The following is a 20,533-nucleotide window of genomic DNA, read 5'->3' as shown; positions in this document are numbered from 1 at the left end:
GTTGATGATAATTAGAGTTTCACGTCACTGACCATCTGGAACAGGAGATGTGAGCACTGGGAAACTAACCAAACTTCCTATTAGCAAGAACTTTAAAAGAGCTTTTTTTCCCAGAATAGAGGAAATCCCACATAAAATGATGGTGTCCTTGGTTAGTAAAACTTCCTTTCTTTTCTCTCCGTGAGCCTTACTGTACAGACCAGTGTTGTGCTTAAGTCAGGGGTAAAAATGCTATGGGATTTGTGTAATGCTTGTTATAGCTGGAATTTCAGTATGAAAATGGAGACTTGGAACAGAATATTTTCACAAGGTAATCTTCATCACTATGTTTCTTTCACTTTTTAATATTTCATCTCCCTTTTTCCAATATCAGCTCCACATTAAAATTCTGCTTTGCTTCTCGTTAATACAGGCTAAAGGTCTTTCTAGCTATAAGTTATCTAATTGGCTCTGTTTTGTTTATGCAATTTATTTGAATAGGCAGCCTTCAGTCGTAGTCAGCTAAACTAGAATAGATTTCAATGAGTACTTTTATGGAGATTGCCCTCAGGGATGTATGAAAATGTAGCTTAGCTCAAATCAACTGGGAATGTCTGTACTTGTCATATCCAATCAAATCACACTAGCTGCAGGTATTTCTGTCCACTTTTACACAAACAAACTGATAACATTTAAAAATATGAAATGCAAGCTCAGAATTAAGAACGCTGCTCGCAGTGCTTGCAAATCACATCTAAGAGGCAATTATTTAGCTACATTTTCCATACAAATGACCGAATTGACATCAATGCTTCTTCATTTCAAAGATTTCTATTGGGAACTCTTCAGAACTGAAGCACACCCTGGTACGAGTCAGCTTGTTTTTCGAGCTCTTCCAGATGTTTTTTCTTTTCCAAATAACCTTTCTCTAGTGAATAAGACAGATTTTCTGAGAGCAAGATAATTGCATAAGGAATCTAATTCTACTTGCAGAGACAACTCCCTTTTAGCTTAAAATGAATGTATTGATACTATTTCGCTTGAAGTGTTCCAAAAGAAAGCTCGTTTCATCCTCTCTGGATGAGGTACCGTACATAAGAGTCTGTCTGGTACTTGCAGTAGACCAACATATTTTTCAAGTCTTCTTGGCAGGGAAGACAGGAGAGGAGTATGTATCGGAAAGGTGAGAGAGAGCTTGCCATTTCATTTACTGGGTACCCACCAACACCTATTCGCTGTTCAAACCTTTTCCAGAAACACAGTGTTGAAGATTACAGCTATCTCAAAGAGACAGAGGTCTTGTTTTGCAGGATAAACCACCTTTAAAATTCTTATATTCTTTGGAGATCAGGTTGTGATTACATGAAAGAAAAACATGTTCACACTGTGGGAGAATGGACTGCATATTTCTAGTGGCTACCCAGGAACACTAGGAAAGACTGAAGTCTCCAGTGATCCCTCTGTGAACCCCTCCAAAAGCTATGTGGTGTTTATACAGTTTAATCAGAATTTCATCATTCTAACCTGCTCGAAGTCCTTTTTTGGTTTGGGGATTTTTTTTGCTAACAGCAACATCAGGTAAACTGGTTCCCAGTGCAGGCCTTGGTCTTTTAAGACTCAAATTCTTAAGCTACTGAGTCTGTTGGAGTGAATCGACATAACTCTGTACGAAATTCTTTTGTATGTGCACATGCGTATATACTTATGCTTGAATGGGGAATCATGCATAAAGCACATCAAAATAATACAAAGGTTATCAAGTACTCAAAAGTTACATAATGCCCCAAATATATTTTCATGTTTTACAGAAAAGGAGTTGAGAGGCACCTTCTGTGAACATTTTCATCAAATGTAATTTTTAGGTTTATTTTTTCATACATAGAATCCTCCCTTTCTCCATACCCAAGACATGATTTCAGTGTTCGTGCTTTACCTTTTGGATTAGGAACTTTAATGTTTTCAGAATATATACTTTTGTCACTTGAGCAAAGAGAATAATTGATAGCAGTAGCATGCAGCTGCTTTCCTTGAGTGTCAGGCACAGCAGGAGAAGAGACTTCATACCACTAGATACTGCATTTCATAGCTACTTAAACAGTAAGACTCAGCTAATTTCTATTCTTAGAATTTATTCCAATGGTTACAGAGCTCCACTTCTTCACTGTTTCCACCTGCTTTTGTTTTGGTCTCAATCTTCTTCCTTCTCTCTCCTTTATCTTTTTAATAGACAAAGGTCATCATCTCTAGCTCACTCTACCCATTCTCCAGAACTGCATGACCCACTCCACCATTTCTGCTGCAGTAACCAGTCCTTTTGTCTCCCACCTGAGATGAAAATAAATTGTTTCTAAAGATAAAATAGGATTGTGAACTTTTAATCCAATCTGCTTCATTCCCTAAAGCCAAGAGGTACCCTGTCTTTATTTCTGATACACACATCTGTGTGTTATCCTCCTTACTGTACTGTGACAAACAGAGGAGATAATGAGGACAAGTCAGAGTGATGCTTCTGGTCAGCTCTGAATGCTGGTAAAACAGTAGATGGTGGAGTTTGGGGAGCAGAAATTTCAGGGAAAAAAATAATATTTAAGTTTTACATGGCACATGCCTAATACAAATGAGATCTTAGGAGATTTTTAGCTGGTGAATTTTATCAGAACTCTGCTGAGTTTCATCAACTAAATGTGTCAGAAATGTTTAGTTAAACACTTAAAAATTTGCTCAATGTCGGCACATTTTCACAAGGATGAAAGAAAGATGCATGAGTGACAGATGGGTAATTTCCTCTTTCCTCCTCTTCTAAGTGACAAGTCTGAATTTCAAAGTGGTACAGTGAGAAAGCTGTCTAATTATGTCATTATAAGGTTTTGGTCCGAGATAAGCACAAACGTATTCTCTCGATAGTGGTTCGGTAAAATGGCTAAATTAAAAAAAAAAAAAAGGAAAAGTCTTCACAAAGAGTGCAAATGCAGCGTGAAAATGTAGTCTAAATGGTGTCATTTTGGCAAAGTCAGAAACCATGAAAAAGCAACACCCAAATAAAACCAGGGCGTTGCCTGGCATGCTGCAGTCATGAGCTGGGCTGAAAGACAGGGACCACTCAGGGCAGCAGCGGTGCAAGTGGCCTGAGAGCGGACAGTGTGACAAAGCTGGTTCATTTCTACCACGTTTAGGGAAATGGGACTTACAAGCATTTGCTCTAAAGACCATCATATCAAAGAAGAAAATCTGGTCTTGTTACCAGTTTCCTCTTAACATGTTTGGTACTTTGATGTTCCCTAACTAATTGCTAATTATAATGATCTACGTATTCTGAATGCATATGTGTATTTTATTTGGATTCATAATGAAATTCCAGTACATTTCTGGGGAGACCTAGTGCTATTAGTATTTGGATGTTGAAAAGGAAGGTTTAAATATCATTAAAACTTTGATCAAAATAACATCCCAACAATACATTGAATAAACTGATATTTGCAATTTTCCCTTAGTAATTTATCCATTATAAAATCTCACAAAAATGAAATAATTTTTAAACATACAGCATTTTCATTTCCTATCCCCATTCATTGCATATTTATGCTCACTTAAAAGAAATCAAAGTTTTTCCTTTCTACATTGTTCTACAGATCTGTAGCAAGCACAGCCAGAAACGACAGTGAGAGAAATGAGAATAACAGAGTGCCTAGCAGGCTGCTGTTCTGTGCCTCAAACACACTGGGGAAGGGGTATAGCTAGATGAAAATATTCATGAAGAAAATATTTCAGCCTCCTGGACCATTTAACAGTGTACATCTTCTTTATTACAGTATTTTTATTCCTACACAGTAATGTTAAAGGTATTTCTAAACCATCATTTTAGGATGTTCACAGTTTTGCATTCTGTTTCTAGAGTTAGCAGGACTTAGCCCGTAGCTAGGAGAGTGTTTTTGTTGCATGTTGATAGAGTGAGGTGAATGCAAAAGTTTGAGACAAGACTCCTTCATTCTAATGATTATGAGGGTAATGAAGCTAGTCAGAATAATTTTCATTTTATTAATAGCTGTGTTTAAGCTTCATGGAACAGCCTGTCTGGGGAAAGTATCTATTTTAAAACTAAGTGGTGGAAATTAGAGCGTTATACTAAATGTTTATCCATAAATCAATGGAGTCTTCAAAAATCCAGGAGGAAAAAATATGTTTGGCTGCCTGTCATTTCTGTGAGATTTTCCACAATGCATTAGATCTAGGGCACAGGCAATAGCAGATACTTTGATTTTAAATGAAGGGAGATCTTACTTAACTTTTTTAGTCTTACAATTGAGGAATAGTTCCTGACCAGCTACCAGTTTTCTGTCCAAAAGCCTTAGTGTATGTACTTATGAATAATGCATTTTTATAAAGGCAAGAACTCCCATCCAATATATTTGGTATAAGGTCTCTTTGATTAAGGGATTTGCAGTAGATTTAGGAAACTGGGGAGGGGGACGGTGCTAGAGTTTTATTATCCAGATTATTTTCATTATTCCAATGAGCCTTTAAATTGTTCAAGAGAGGCGTGTGTTTCTGTAGCACTGCTTAAAGTTGGCTTAGCATTTGAAACTCCTGTAGCAGGGATAGGGAAGTGAAGATTGTACCAAGAGTTTTGTGAGAAATATCCCTGAAGATAGAAGTCAGAAACGGAATGTGTGTGTTCTAGTATTTCTCTTCTCGCTGTAATCTTTAAGGATGAAAATAATTTTTACCATTGTGATTGCCTTAGAGTTTGGGATTGAAACTCTACCCACATCAACTTCACTGACTAACTGGTGATTCCTCCTCTTTATTTTACCATGGGTGAAGTTGAGTAATCCTCCAGACTAAAGGGTATTTGCAGGTTTCGTAAGCACCACTGGCTTAAAGCTTGAGCAAAACAATTCCCACAAGGTTCAGCTGCTACATCTCTGTTGCTCTCAGCAGCCCCAAGCTGCTGAAATGAACCATGGAGGCTGTGGATAGCCAGCTACAGTTTAGAATGGCTTCAGCAGAAGTAGTCTTTTGCAGCTGCTAGGTAAGGAGAAGAGGTAAAAGACAGGTGCAAAGCTACCTTTCAACCCATCTGCCATCCTGCCCAAGACTCTCTAAACACCTCTCTTGTTCATGCTTTGGGCAATTGCTTTTCAGTCAGTATTTGCTAGACATGTAACTCCAAACTCGTTTTTTTCACTTTGCAGCAAGTCCAGAGCTACTCCTCTACCACATTCTCACAAATTCTCTCTTTAAATAGTTTTTTCTCTAAAGTGAATTGAATGGGCTATACCTTCCCAAGACAGTGCGTTTTTCTAGCAGATATCTATTAGCACATGTGTTGGGACTTGTTGAATTACACCACCTTTGTGGAGCACTGCCCAGTAATTCTGTTTTAATGTTCTGTGTCTAACATTAAAGGTATAGCAGTGATTTTAAAGAACTTCAGGCTACAGAGTGATAAGGCAACAAGCAATAGGTAAGACTGCAATTGTTAAATTTCTACCATGGCTTGGATTTTTCTTTTTACAAGCCGTAAAAAACAAAACGTTAGTGTATTATCAGAAAGGTAAATGAGGAGAGCTTCCAGCCAACCTTGCTCCTACTGGAACATTAGTGCCATTCTCTATGCAAGACTGACCAGCTTTTCTAGCAAGTGAAGTGCGTTTCCCTAAGGTAAAATTGCATTCTGTTGATTTGCTATATTTGGATCAGGAACAGAGACCTAAAATTCAGAATATCCCCAAATCCCCATTTTCAGCTCCTGTATATCAAGAAGATAAACATGTAACATGTTTTGTTTCTGACATTATTACTGCCAACGCTAGAGCATACAATTCACATCTGGATTTATTTTAGGCTTTCTCATGATAACAGCTGCATTTCTTGTCTTCACTTGGATACGTTTTTAAAAACGAAAATTGCCATGGCAACAGCTGCAACCATTTATTATAAAGCAATAGAAGTGGAACTAATATTTGTGAGAGAAGTTCTGTTATCAGGATAGTATTTCAATCAGACAATGCCAGAGTCATTTTCTCCTAGCCTTTCCATTTTTTAGAAAATAAATATAGAAAATATTTTCAATACTGAAATGTAGGTGGGATCGAACTGCTCAGGAGATTAAAAAGATTTTCTTCTTTAGATTACTGGCTCATCTTAAATCCAGATTAGCAAGAGGCAAAAATTATCATCTGTTTGGTGGACACATGAAAAAAAATTGATAGGGTTACTGAGATTTGAAAATCGCATTCCCATACTAGCTATGCTCTCAACTGAAACACAGAGACAGCAAACTGAGTACATCAGGTATGTCTTCACTGGGGGAGAAAAAGATGTGAGCTATCCTTGAAAAGCGCTAATGCCTAGTGCTAAGGAAAAACTAGTAGACAATTTGCAATGCTAACACAAAATAGTTCAAAATCAACTATCCTTTCCTTAAGATTTTGTTTCCTATCACTTGCAACATACTATGCTACCTGAGGTACTAGTGTGCTATTTTCCCTATTAAAATGTGTCCAAAGAGAGAAGTTTTGCACTGACCTCAAGGTCATGTTGTCCCAAGTCAGGACTGAGGTAGGGTCATCCAGTGTATGGCCCAGGTACACTGGAAATCATGTGGCCCATTTTGTTTGCACCTATTTCTGATATTTCTCAGAGCAATAGACTTCTTTTTAAATCTCCACAAGAATAGGGGTAAGAGATTGACAAACTGTACTCCAGATGTTGAAAACGTACATGAAATGTAAAACTATTTTCCTATTTAAACCCCTTCTGACTATGATAAAATGTGTTTTGCAAGCACAGAGTGTACGGGGACCATATACCATGTTGTGTACACATACGAAGGATCACATTTCTTCCCATTTATTACACGTTAGAGAGTCTTAGGTGGGAGTGAGGGAGAACACTGAAATAGAAAGAACTTTAGATAGACTTTTGGATGCCTTTCACTATAGTTTTTATGGGATTTAGTGTAATTTGTCTTCATCAGTTGCATTCAGCATCAGGCCCCTCAGTGCACTGTTCTGTTCACAAGTTTCTAACGATGCTGAAGTTGTGTGAAGAGGGATTGGAGGCTCCTTGCTTAATCTCTTAAAGAAAATATGCTGGAAGTGGAAAAGCCTGAGGCTGCTGATAGGCCGGAAATTTGGCACAACACTTTAGTATGGCCAGTAGACTATCTGTCCGCTCCAGCAGCTACCTGCATCCTCTAGCAGCTGACTTTGGTCTGTCTGGGATATAGTATTTTAAACTTTGTAGCATATGACCAGTAGCATGCTCGCAGTCCTGGCCTTCTGCTTCGACATTCAAGGTTTACACCCTCTGTTATACTTGAAACAGGGCAGTTACATGGAACAGCGCAGGCTTGGCAGACCAGTGGTAAGAATGGGGTCCTTCCCTGGTTTATGACAAAGAGGAGAGAAGCAGTAAAAGAGAAGGCTATTTGTTTTCCCCAAGATGCAGAGGACTGAGCACTTAGATCTTCTTCACACTGTCTCTGGGAGTACTGAGCTGTCTACAGACAGGTTTCCCACGAATTTGGAATGCTGTCTGTGAACAGAAGTTGGACACACCACCCTTGACCACATCAGTCTCAGGATCTTCATAAGCAGAGGCCACAGAAAAGCTCTTTCAATATTAAATAAGAACATGCTGTGTATGTTCTTTCATTGATCAGCTAAGCAATCTGATATTGCCTCTCTACTCCTGCATTCAGATTCATGCAAGGGGATTTCGGAGATTATGGTGTGCTGTAGCACTGTTTAATCACCTAACTCTCTGGGAGAAAAAGATTTAAATCCAAGAGGAGGGTGATGTGAGTAGGACTATGCATTTGTGAAGGATGAAGACTAGCTATTATTATAAATAGAAGACTGCTATTCATCCCTCTGTATTTCACACTGCAAACAGGTGTACTGAGTGTAGTGAGTTCTGCTACAACGTTATGACCATGAGTCAAACCCTAAAAGAAGGCAGTATTGTCTGCCATAAAATATACATAATTTTCTGCTATTTCAGTCTAAAGCTTCTCCTGAGCAAAATCATGGGCTGGATTCTAAGAAAATTACTGTTCTGTGAAGGTTCAGTGTAAACTGTTTCCGCTTAATCTCTACTAGTTACCCATAAGAGCAAAGGATTTTTCATGGCTAACCAAGCTCCTTGAAATGTTCCCTAAAGTGTTTGGGTCATATTCTAGATTTTTTGCGAAACCAGTGTAAATCTGGAAAAGCTGTGTTAAGTCAGTGGAGTTACTTCAGACACTCATAGTTGTAACAGTAGTTTGAGGCAGTTTCTCATCTAGAGTGCTCAGGCAGAATGACAGTAAATCATAGTCATTTAGTGGTAATCTGCTGCAGCATTCTAACGTGTATCACTCAGTGCAGGCAACCATCAGGCTACACTGTTTTATCAACAGAGAGGCAGATTTCAATTGACATAGATGTATGTCACGTTTATTTGCAAGAATGTGGTCACTGCAAAAGATGAGGGTAGTTGAAAGATTTCATTGTCTCATCCTGGAGTTATCCCAACAATTGTAGTACAACAGGTGGGGGGGGGGGTGTAATTAGGACCTTCTATCCTTCCGGTATTCACCTTCCCTACCTCTTATGGAGACGTCAGTCAGCATCTTGTTAGTGTGCTCTGATGTTTTATTCTTTGCATTCTGTGTGTACATAGTAAATTAGGTCCCATAGTATCACGTTTTGTTAATTTTATACAAATAAACCTGAGCTGTGGATGGAATTAGGCTTCCAAGAGCACATGAACCTCTTTTCCCTACACTCATAGAATGCTTGCAATTTCAAATTAATTCAATTTTTTGTCCTTCAAAAGAGATATATCATTTTCACTGAAAATTCTTACTTCAAGGTCTCATCACCCTGGACTAATGGTAAGAACTGCCACATAAATGGCAGGTTGTGCAAATGCTTCTGATAACTATTTATCAGCTCTGCTCTAAGTAACTTTGGAGGCTAGAGGCTCACAGTCAAGAAATTGTAGAATAATACAAAGGTGAAGAATGACATAAGGAAGAAGAAGAATGTAAAAGTGACAGGAGATAAAGATCTAGCCATATATGAAGAAAGTAAGTGCTGCACACTATTGTTAGAGAAACACAAATCATTAGATCATTTTACAAGTTCCAATGGCTGGGTCTAGAAGCGAGAGAGCGGGAGTAGATGGTAGCTCTCTCAACTCAGGTATCGGGAGAAGGGAGGCAAAAAGATAGTTCAGGCTCACAGACAAACGTTAGTAATACTGCTAACACATACAGTGCATAGAGTTCCCTTCATGGCACAATATATAAATTTAAATTATAGGTTCCCTTTTTGGTTTTTACTATTTTCTTTTTGTTCAGGAAACAGTTTTAGCTGACATGTATCTTGGGGATTATTCCACTTTTTCGGTGCCTGAAGATGCCTTCACAAAGTATGAGATACTATTATTCACCGTACATGCTCTGCCTGGGTTGTTTAATTTTAATTAGCATGATGCAGCAGATTTGGTTCAAATAACATATAAGAATTCATTTCTTTTTTCCTTCAGATACTGATTAGAGAATTTTTTTCCTTGCTCATTGTTTCTTGTTAACTCCGAGAGTTGGTGGTTTGATATGTCACTGATTGCCAACTTTTACAGTATGCTTTCTGTGCAGAAAAACTGCATATTTTTTACAGTACCTTTCTAATTTGTAGGTTCTATTTTGCACAGGCATAAGTGATTACAGAGAGATACAAGGCAGGGGGAAATCCAGCTATTCATATTAATACAATAATAATTTACTTATCTATATCTGTTCCTTGGTGGTTGATTCTTTGTTTCTACTTTCTTCTGCACTATATGCATCTTCGCAGTTGCTGAAGCCACCAAGAGCTCCCTAACTGGGAGAACAGACTTCAAGCTGCTCTAGATACTCAGGACATTTCTCTTTATGCAATGTTTGAAAAGAACAGAAGTTAAACACTGAGTTGGATTACAGTTCTGATATCCAGGTGAGAAAGGATCATAGTTGCAGGCACAGAAATCTGTAAATTGCGTGCCTTTTGATATGATCAGCTCATAAGTAAGGACAGTCAGACACTGGAAATAGCATAGCACAGAATGCCGCACACGCTGTCACACACGACCCACTATCAGCCATCTGTTTTCTGCTGATGTGCTTCATTCCTCTTAAAGATATGGGACAGGCTTTTCAGAAAAGAGTTTTGACTGGAAAATGACTGTGATATTTTCAAATAGATTTATGAAAATTAGACATTTAGAAGCAATAGCAATCATTTAAGAATGAAATATTCCTATACCAAGCCTCAGATTAACACTAACATATCTTACTATTAAAGCATTAGTTTTATTTTTCAAAGCATCAGAAGTCCACATTGCTGTTCATCAGGATTTCTTTCTGTCAAAGATAAAAATAGGGTAGTATTTGCCTAGAACAAGGTAATGAAAAGTTAAGATACTTGTGTGGATATATTAGTCCAGCATGTACCATTTCCTAGATGCAGAGGGGTAGAGAAGAGCCTCACCAGATCAGATATGACTTTAGAAACTGTTCAGCCTGCAGGCCCATTAGGTCATTACTCATTGTCAAAACCGTCATCTCACATCTCCTTTCTACGTGTCTGTAGTGACTGCAGGTCTGTAGTGACTGACTGCTGATCGGGATCAGAGGGAGAGAGTGTTCCCAGCACCTCTGTCAGGAAGGCCTTACAGAGGTTTTTCCTGGGCACCAGGATATTGGCTTCAACCCCATCGAGGCAGGTGAGCTACCAGGTTCTTTAAAGGCAAAGGTGGTGGAATTTTCAGGGCAAGAGTAGGTTCACTGTGATAAAGAGATGGTTTCAAGGCTCTCTAATGAGGTAAAGAAAGCTTCCTAAGGGTAAGTGCTAGGGAGGCAGAGGAGGAGGGAGAATGATAGATTTAGTAGAGACAGCAGTGACAGGACGAGGGGTAATGGTTTTAAACTAAAACAGGGTAGGTTTAGGCTGGATATAAGGAAGAAATTCTTTACAATGAGGGTGGTGAAACACTGGAACGGGTTGCCCAGAGAGGTAGTGGAGGCCCCATCCCTGGAAACATTCAAGACCAGGTTGGACAGGGCTCTGAGCAACCTGATCTAGTTAGCGGTGTCCCTGCTCGCTGCAGGGGGGTTGGACTAGGTGACCTCTAGGGGTCCGTTCCGACCCAAAACTTTCTCTGATTCTATGATTCTATTTTCTGCCATCTCTGATGTTTGGGGGTAGATGAGAACCAAGATCTGCAGTAAGGAAAGCCTACCTGGAATTACTACCTACACAAATTAGTCATTATTTTCTCTGGCTGTATTGCAAGCTGCTGCCATGTGTCAGCTCAGACCTGAGCACAGAAGTAAACTGAAGTAGCTACCAGTGTAGAAAATATTTATTATTAGCTGCCAAAATTCACTCCTGATGAGCTCAGCTGATTTCTGACTGCCCAAGTTAACGGGCAGAGTTACTCGAATTCTGCAGCTCCTTTGGAATACCACTGAAAAATTTAGTAAGCTATACAGTTACAGCAGGTCTGAGGATACTTTGTTTCACCACAAAAGGAGCCCGTCTATCAGTAGAACTAGCCTATGATATTCTATGTCAAGTGAAAAATCTAGTAGAAAGACTGAATTCCGTTTTCATTTGCATGCAGATGTTGCTTTTCCTCATAAATAGGAAAACTTACATTTTTCATAAAGTCTGTGACAGCTTTACTTTGCCAGCATTGCTGGTGCTTTGGCATCTGCCATCAGCTAGCCACTTTGGAACTGGTAACAGATCCATTTTGAGAAAAGTTTCCATAAACAGTAAAAGCCTTATGCATGACAACAGTAAGTGTTAGTTTGGTTTAAAGTAATCAAAACAAAATGTCCTATAGTAGTTCATAAAGTCTGGAAAAACCTAGAAAGGAACAAATGTCAGGACAGAAAAGAGAGGAAGCAAATATGCTGTGACACAGAGAAAAAGGAACAGAACGTAATCCCAGCTAGACCATTTTTCTAGAATTAAAACCAATAGCACTGCTAGTAGTGTGCTGAAAAGAGGTTGTGAGCAGAATACAAACCATGATGTGGTGCGTTGCCAAGGAGAATAAAGTTTTGGATATCCAGAAAAATGAAGGTTCAAATGCTAGCCACTCAAGCAGCAACTCAGTCACCAGTAACTCTTTTTGCAGTTCTTATACACATATAAGTAGAAAGCTTAATATGTATATTATGTGAAATCCATGTTTCTGGAGCCTTAATTCCCTAAACATTTGCAAATATTGTCAGGAATAAATACCAGGGCGAGAGATTTCTTTACACAGAATGATGTTCAAAATACTCATTTATGTTCTTTTAATGCAACTTCTGTGCATTTGCGTTGCTTATTGATCACTCTTTTAAACACGTCTGAAAAATACGGTAAACTTGTTTATTGTTGGAAATTTTCATCTAGCAGATTTCTATATATTTACCTCAAGCTACTGTTACGCCTGACTGCTTTTGTAGTCCTAAAGCCTTCCCACACTGGTGCGTCTCTTCCTTGCTCTCCCTTAATTGTCTGCAAGCCTTTTCTACTTCATATGTGCTTTTGTTGCTTTACCATACTCGCATCCCAATCTTCTCGCGTTTGTTTTTATTTTTCTAGTTCATCTACTTACTGTTACTGTGTGAGGAGCTATGCTATCAGGAAGCCTGGAAGGCTTTGCCAACCTAAAATTTGCCAAGAGAAAATGTAGGTGTTTGGTGCTATACATGCACTTTCACATCTAGCTTCTAGTTCAAACACTGACATTGTGGAAAAATTACATTTCTGTCTTTTCAGCATTATTCCAGCACTTTTAGGAAAACTATATAGTTAAAAAGTTGTGTGGGAACAGAAATTGTTCAGTTCAGTCCACTTCTCTGAAAGCTCCAAGTTTTCTAACACAGTACAGTGACCTACCTTTTTCTGTATATTATCAGGAAAATATAACCTTCTTTCCCTCTTAAAAGCAACCTTGAACTCTAGAATTTCTTTTTTCCCGTGGCCTGTTTTATTTTTCTTAATTAGCAGCTGGTGAAATCACTGTGTAGCTCTATAATTATTTATTGCCTGAGGGAGATCCCACTTCATTCAATGAAGGTATTTTAAGGAATGTCTGACCTTACTGTATTTTCAGGTATTTTTTTTTATTAATAGATTGTTCCTGATTCTATTCTGTGCAATATTAGGTAGCACACGATAGTGCAGCAAATAGGAGGGAGGCCACTGGGCAAGAGGAAGCCCTTTGACTTAACAGGTAGAAAGAAATTTTCCTCTCCAAAGGTAATAAGCTGTTTGTTTTCATGTTGGTCAAATAGACAGAAAGACAAAGAAAATAATAAAATAATTTGTTTATTGGTTATTTTATCATCATTGATGCCACATCATACAATTAGAAATTTTCTGCTGTTTACACACATTTTCCTTCTGATGCTTGAGTATGCTTTCTTCAGCATATTGCCTTTTTCTAAAATTCATCTCATACATGTGTTGCATCAATTTGGCTTTTATCAAAACCACGGATCTTTGTGCTGTTCCGCTAGTTACAGCTGATTAACATCTCTTTATTTGATGCTGCCACACTAGCCCTAGGCATGTCAGGCCTTGACAGGAACAAAAGGTAGGATACAAGATTTAACCTCACCTAGAGATTTTTCCTCGGAAAACTTCCATGACTTCCTGAGAAATCTTTGCTCTAATCCTAAATGCTTTCAATTTTTTTTCAAAAGGAAAATACATTGTGCTGCATTGCCAGGCTGGTAAAACTTACAAGAGGAAAAGAATTTTATGAATAAATGAGATTTTCCTTGAGAATAACTGAAGATGTAAAAAGTAATTAAGATGTAACTGGAAAAGTAACTGTACTCTTCTTATTGCAATAGCACTTCTGCTTGTCATGGACACCTTTAGTATTGTATCCCCATAGAAAGAATGGGATTCTGTCTGTGGGAATATACCCCTAAAGGGCATATTCTATGTCCATAGAAATAAACACTTTTCATCATGCTGAGATTTCATCCTAAAATCATCTTAACAGATCAGGGGAGGAAGAAGCAGAATGATTAGCATGATTCAACTGGCACAAACCGTTAATCTTTCTTTCTGTTTCAAGCAAAAGCTACCATCCTAACTTGCAATTTGTTGTATAAATAAATATTGCTTGTATTTCCTTTTTGAAAGCTGTGAAAGCACTTGACCCTGTCTGTTGTTATATGGTCGAGGAAGCACAGAAGAACTGGAAAGAAAAAGGGCTCTGTTAAATAGTTTTCTAATACAGAAAGTGCTCTCTAATCCTTATAAGAACCAGTAAGAAAGCTAAATATTATTCTTTACTACAACGAGAAGGAGAGGCAGAGGTTACCAAACTTACATATAGGTAGATAGTAGGCACTGGGGCAGGTATTTGTGAGATATGCTTATCAAGCATTCAGTGAAGACCCAATAAAAGTCTTTTATTCCTATCCCTCCACTCCATCTCATTATAGGTGGTAGATAAAGCATATCTTTATCATTAGTTCTGTTCATTTATTAATCTCTGAAAACAGCTTTCTACTGCATTTATTTTCAGGATTTGCTTCATCCACCTCTGATACAAATTTACAGAAACAAACCCATTTTTTTATACTAGTTCACCAATTAGAAAGCCTCTAATATTAAAAACTAAACACAGTTTCAGATTTAGTATCAAACTCGCACACTACTTGTTAATGAACTGCTATCAACCCCTTTTTTATCAGGCACAGAGAGCAGATAGCAGAAATGGTAAGTCATGCCAGCATGTTTATTGAATTGCTCTCTGAGGAAAGGGAAGAAGAATAGAGGCACTTTAAGTTTAATTATGGTTCTCTCCAATGTTAGACTTCGCAGTTTTTGTTTTCAGGTCAAATAAATGGCTTGGCAAGAAGTACTGGAATAAATAGGATAAAATTCTGTTGAAATACAGCTTATATAGAAAAATAATCAGGTAAATTAGTACTATATTTCACATGCTTGAAATGGTTAAAAGTTATTGTTAAAGAAGAACTATTCAGAAAGAGAAATAATAGCTCTAGTACAGAATAGAGCAAAATAGAAAATAGACCTAAATACTGTTTGAGCTGTCGGGAAACCTGAGTTCTGGAAAGATTTAGACCAGAAACCACAGTTAGCATAATGAGCATATGTTGTGTTACGGTGCTTTTAAAAAAACATGGGGTTTGGGGGGCATATTGAGTAGAAAAATTTCCCAGAGAGAATGAGTGACTCCATGTTTGTTCCTGAAATAACTACATTAAGAATAGGATGCCTTCTTCTAGTTTTCTCCATACCTGAAAGCTGTTGGTAAATTGAAGGGCAAACTGGAACCCCAACTGTCTTAACAAAGCCAGCTTTTCTTGCCTTAAGGTTAACATACTTAATAAAACATCAGTTAATGGCAATATCTTATTTGTGACTACTAAGCTTTCACTCCATGTGAAGATTTTTTGTTTTACTTTGTATTACTGAGTATCCCTTCTGTGGGCAGAGCTCATCAATATAATAGAACAATTTTCCTTGATTCTAGTGTGTAGTCAGGTTGACCTCTCTGAATTCACCTCTCAACACTTGTGGCAGTGCCAGTGTCACAAAAGATCGATTCCTGATTTGCAGTTCACTAAGCAATACAGCACAGCAGCTGCACTCTCGTATACTTACTGAGGACGAGTATGAGAGAAACAAGTGGCTGCTTTGCTCTCAATACATGTCTGAAAGTTTTAGATCTAGCAGTTCTGGTTACACTACCAAATAGTTTCAACTTTAAATAACTAACCAAAGCCCTCCCTAAGCATACAAAATACACTTAGTAAATTAGACTATAAACATATAGCGTCACAGCTGATGGGATTTCTTTTGATAGAACTATTCTGTCAGTTTAGAGATTGTATCTATGGCTTAATGTAGTTCTTTATTTCATATGGGATCTAAAACAACAATTTTTGAGTAGGCCAGAGGTGACAAACATTTCAAGAATCCTCTGCAGGCAAGAGAAGCAAAGAATTATAATTGACCTCTGGTCTAAGAGAGCCACAGTTGAAAGAAGACTGAAAATTTAGGCAGCAACATGTCAATTCGCATTTCCTCGGGGGACAATATTTTGTGTACTTATATTAATAGCACTTTCTGCTACAAATCATCTCACTACTTTTGTGTTGGTGCTAATCAGTGTAACTGGAGATAGCAGATTTTGGTGCCTAGTAATTTCTGTTGCATTGGATAAGTATTCACTATTTGTATTTAGTAGTGCTCTACCATAAGCCTTTAGAATCCTTGTGCCTTTTTAACAGACTGAAAGCAAGGGATCTCTTTTCACATGTCTTCATATTATTTGGAGATTGCTAAATGAATTCAATGGTTTGGAAAATCCTCCATACAGTGCTTCATCTCTCAGCCTCATCTCCAGATGGAAGCCATCAGACTGCGGGGATCACTTCTTAATATGCAAGAGCTTAAAATATTCAAAACCATTTAAAAATTCTAAATTTTTAATGCTTAAAATACCAATCATTTTTCAGCAATCCAAGCTGCTTTCTGGAATCCAATGCCAAGCTCTGTACATTTTCTTTGACAATGAACATAAAAGACCTACAGTACTGAAAGTAACAGAACCACAAAGATCTAAAACGTTGCTAAATTAGTTTGGGAGGCTTAGAGCTATTTTGTATCTATTAAATCTAATGCTTCAATAACAAAAAGAGCCCGACATGCTTGGTGTTACCCATGTTCTGGGCAGTAACTGACTAGTGACAAAGAACGACCCTGAAACTCAAAAATGCTTTAGTGCACTGCCTTGCCTCTGGTGGCATCATTTCCCATTCAGAAATACTCATGATCGCTGCACTGAGGGGCGGGGAACAGGAGATGACCTCTGACAACTGCAGCAATTTCTTTCTGTGGGACAACATTCCTTCTGTCCACGAGGTTTCCTATTGTTGAGCTCTTGATGTTCTTTCAGCTCTATTTATGAAGGGTTACACCAAGAAGGGAACTATTAGGTGGTTTATGACAAGATTGCTGCTGCAGATTTGGTACCTACTGTGATTTGTGTCACCCATTTGAGCCTCAGCCATAAAGCTGCACTTTTTGTCAAAAATATTTGTGAATATATAACTGCTCTGAAGACATATGGCCAATAAATAATTCAAAGTTATCTATCTTCCCTGCAGTTTTCTTGTATACCTACCACCTTTTAATGTTTAGTGGGCCTGGAAACAATATTCTTTATGGCACTTCTAGTATAAAAGTGTTTATTTACTAGCAGCAGAATATTGATTTCCAGTGTGATACCTTGAAACTAAACCATTGGGTCCCCCCATTCTCTATCTGCTTACCTCTCCCATCTGCTATCAGTGCAGAGAAGCCTTGTTTTGCATTTTGAGTCCCTAAAAACATCCATTTTTAATCATTGATTCCAATATCATAACAATGCAATTGAATTCACTATTCCTTGTTCTCTCCCTCTCCCCATCCCTTTGTTTTCTTTTCAGCTCCATATCCATTTACAGTCCTAAGGAGAATCCTAATGCATTTGATGCTGCTGCTTTCTTCCAGTCAGTGGGAAATTTTCTGGGGATTTTTGCTGGATCATTTGCCATGGGATCCTCTTATGCTGTCATCACAGCTTTAATATCCTTTATAGTTTGTTTTAAGAGAGAAAATCTAGATATGTTGGAAAAAATGTGTGATATCTGAGAGTGACCATCTTTAGTTTGAGCCCAAACCTTTTCACTGTTGATTCAAGACTTTTGCAAATAAACAGTCAAATCATAAATTGACAGGAAATTTCACTTGTCAGAATCCACAAAGAAATTAGTATGCAAATTTCTTTTTAACATTAGGCAGGACTCTGGTCTTTATTTTACGGTTTGTAAATAATTACTATTTTAGGAAAGTGGTTTGAGATATTTTGAGGTTAAAACATGAATTTATGAACTACAGCAACTAATTTATGAACTACAGAACAGCGGCAATTATACAAAAATACAAGGCAAACACTAGACTACAAAACACTAGAAGCATGGGTTGGAAAATATGTCTAAGTTCATCAAGTCCAACTGTCCAACCCACTGATTTCCCAATGCCTACTAAACCATGTCTGGAAGTGCCACATCTACACGTTTTTTGAACACCTCCAGCAATGGTGACTCAACCATCTCCCTGGGCAGCCTGTTGCAATGCTTCACAATTCTTTCAGTAAAGAAATTGTTCCTAGTATCCAGCCTAAACTTTCTCTGACACAACTGGAGGCCATTGCCTCTTGTCCTCTCACTGGTTACCTGGGAGAACACCTGCCTTACTACACCCTCCTTTCAGGTAGTTGTAGAGAGCAATAAGGTCCCCCCTCAGCCTCTTCTTCTCCAGGCTGAACAGCCCCAGTTCCCTCAGCCACTCCTCATAAGACTTGTTCTCCAGACCCCTCACCAACCTCGTTGCCCTTCTCTGGACGTGGTTCAGCACCTCAATGTCTTTCTTGCAGTGAGGGGCCCAAAACCGAACACAGTACTCGAGGTGCGGCCTCACCAGTGCCGAGTACAGGGGCACGATCACCTCCCTGCTCCTGCTGCCACACTATTCCTGAGACAAGCCAGGATGCGTTGGCTTTCTTAGCCACGTGGGCACACTACTGGCTCATGTTCAGCCAGCTGTCAAGCAACACCTCAAGGTCCTTTTCTGCTGGGCAGTTTTCCAGCCACTCCTCCCCAAGCCTGTAGAGTTGCATGGGGTTGTTGTGACCCAAGGGCAGGACCTGGTTCTTGGCCTTGTTGAACTTCATACAGTTGGCCTCGGCCCATCGATTCAGTCTGTCCAGATCCCTCTGCAGAGCCTTCCTACCCTCAAGCAGATCGACACTCCCACCCAGCTTGGTGTCATCTGCAAACTTACTGAGGGAGCACTCAATCCCCTCATCCAGATCATTGATAAAGATGTTAAACAAGACTGGACCCAAAACTGAGCCCTGGGGAACACCACTTGTGACCGGCTGCCAGTTGGATTTAACTCCATTCACCACCACTCCGTGGGCTCCACCATTCAGCCAGTTCTTTATCCAGCAAAGAGTACACCCATCCAAACCATGGGCAGCTAGTTTCTCCGGGAGGATACTGTGGGGAACAGTGTCAAAGGCCCTACCAAAGTCCAGGTAGACAACATCCACAGCCTTTCCCTCATCCCCTAGGCGGGTAACCTGGTCATAGTAGGAGATCAGGCTGGTCAAGCAGGAAGATCAGGTTGGTAAATGAAGTCAGTCAGTTTAACTAGAAATAAAAGCAATATCTGTTGCCCTGCATTTTTTTCTTGTGTTTTACAGTTCTTCATGTAAAATACTATCACAGAAAGAGCAGCAATTTTAATCTGTCTCGCATTGATGCAAATGTAAACAAAAGCCCATGTGTTTGCAAAACTGGACAAAATTACTTTCCCCTTTTTCTGGGAAAAGAATATAAAATGCAACCAATTAGGGATTATTTCAACAACCACAAAAGTACTTGAAAGAGCCAACTTGTAGAATTTACCTTTTTAAAACCTGTGCTGGATTTTCCTCTTTGTGTGGGATAATTTAGAAGCTGTGCAGTTTTTCCTGAATTCAACTTCTATAGATGCGTATAGTGGGGGAGCTTTCTTTCTTTCATCCTTTCTCAGGTTGGGGGCAATTTTAGCTTACAAAACAGCTGGATTTTTATTTTTCCTTAATAATCTTTGAGCACTTGACAAAATTTACAAAACTGTGTGAATTCCCTATGTTGGAGACAGGTCTGTTTTTCCTCCTGTCCTGGAGTGCCTTCTTATCAGCAGAAGCCGCTGGTCTTACAGGTAAGTGTTTCATTTTATTGAATAAAAGCAGTTTTATAATATGCCTCTAGTGTGAGAAAATTGCATGTTTATTTTGAGCATGACATCATACATAAAGCTTTTAAAAGCCAGTTGCTACATTGGAGATGGTTTCATCTTTTAACTGTAGAGACATTGAATAGTTCTTCCAGACAAAGGCTGATTAGATCAGACTAAAGCCCACAGTCTTTCTTCCCTATGTTGTCCCAGCCCTGTCAGTGCCACTGTTAATTGCCCAGCTCTAGGACCAAAGCTGATGGTAGGTCTGAGGAAGCAAACACACGGTGTCGCGTGACTGTTGGAGATGGTGTGCTCCTCTGCATGCACTGCGTGTCCTGGGCCCTCCTCCTTTTTCCCAACTATCAATGACTAAAGAGAGGACAGGGTCATCCTCAACATTGCCAGGGGGTTGCAGCTACCTCTGGATTAAAAAAAAAAAAATCATCTTGTTTGGTGTGCCTCCCTAAGCACATTTTGCAGCAGGAGAGGTACAGTCGTGTCCCAGGGAAGTGGGTGTGATCCCACTGAGGTTTTGTTAATACTGAGACAGAAATTGTGCAATCACAGTCAAGGCCCTACTCAGAGACTGCTTTTTACAACATAAAGAGTCCACAGAAGTTTAGGCAAAAGTTATAAATGGATATAATTTACCTTGACAGCAACCTATTGTATAGCGTTATTTGAAAGAACAAAGTTTGTAAGAG

The 20,533-nt window shown here is 38.9% G+C and overlaps 1 protein-coding gene across 1 annotated transcript in view; it reads left to right on the top strand.

The window, feature by feature from the left end:
• The window catches only part of SLC9A9 (solute carrier family 9 member A9), a 220,026-nt gene that overhangs the window by 68,699 nt on the left and 130,794 nt on the right, over window positions 1–20,533 (top strand). Inside the window, exons 7-8 of the mRNA XM_009931818.2 lie at window positions 17,489–17,627; window positions 19,706–19,811. Of these exons, the coding sequence (XP_009930120.2) occupies window positions 17,489–17,627; window positions 19,706–19,811 (245 nt within the window). The remainder of the gene's footprint in view (window positions 1–17,488; window positions 17,628–19,705; window positions 19,812–20,533) is intronic.

Source organism: Opisthocomus hoazin, chromosome 4 (genome assembly GCF_030867145.1).
Source record: "Opisthocomus hoazin isolate bOpiHoa1 chromosome 4, bOpiHoa1.hap1, whole genome shotgun sequence".
NCBI lineage: Eukaryota > Metazoa > Chordata > Aves > Opisthocomiformes > Opisthocomidae > Opisthocomus > Opisthocomus hoazin.
Note: the sequence above shows the minus strand (reverse complement) of the source record. Positions and strands in the feature narration are given on the sequence as shown.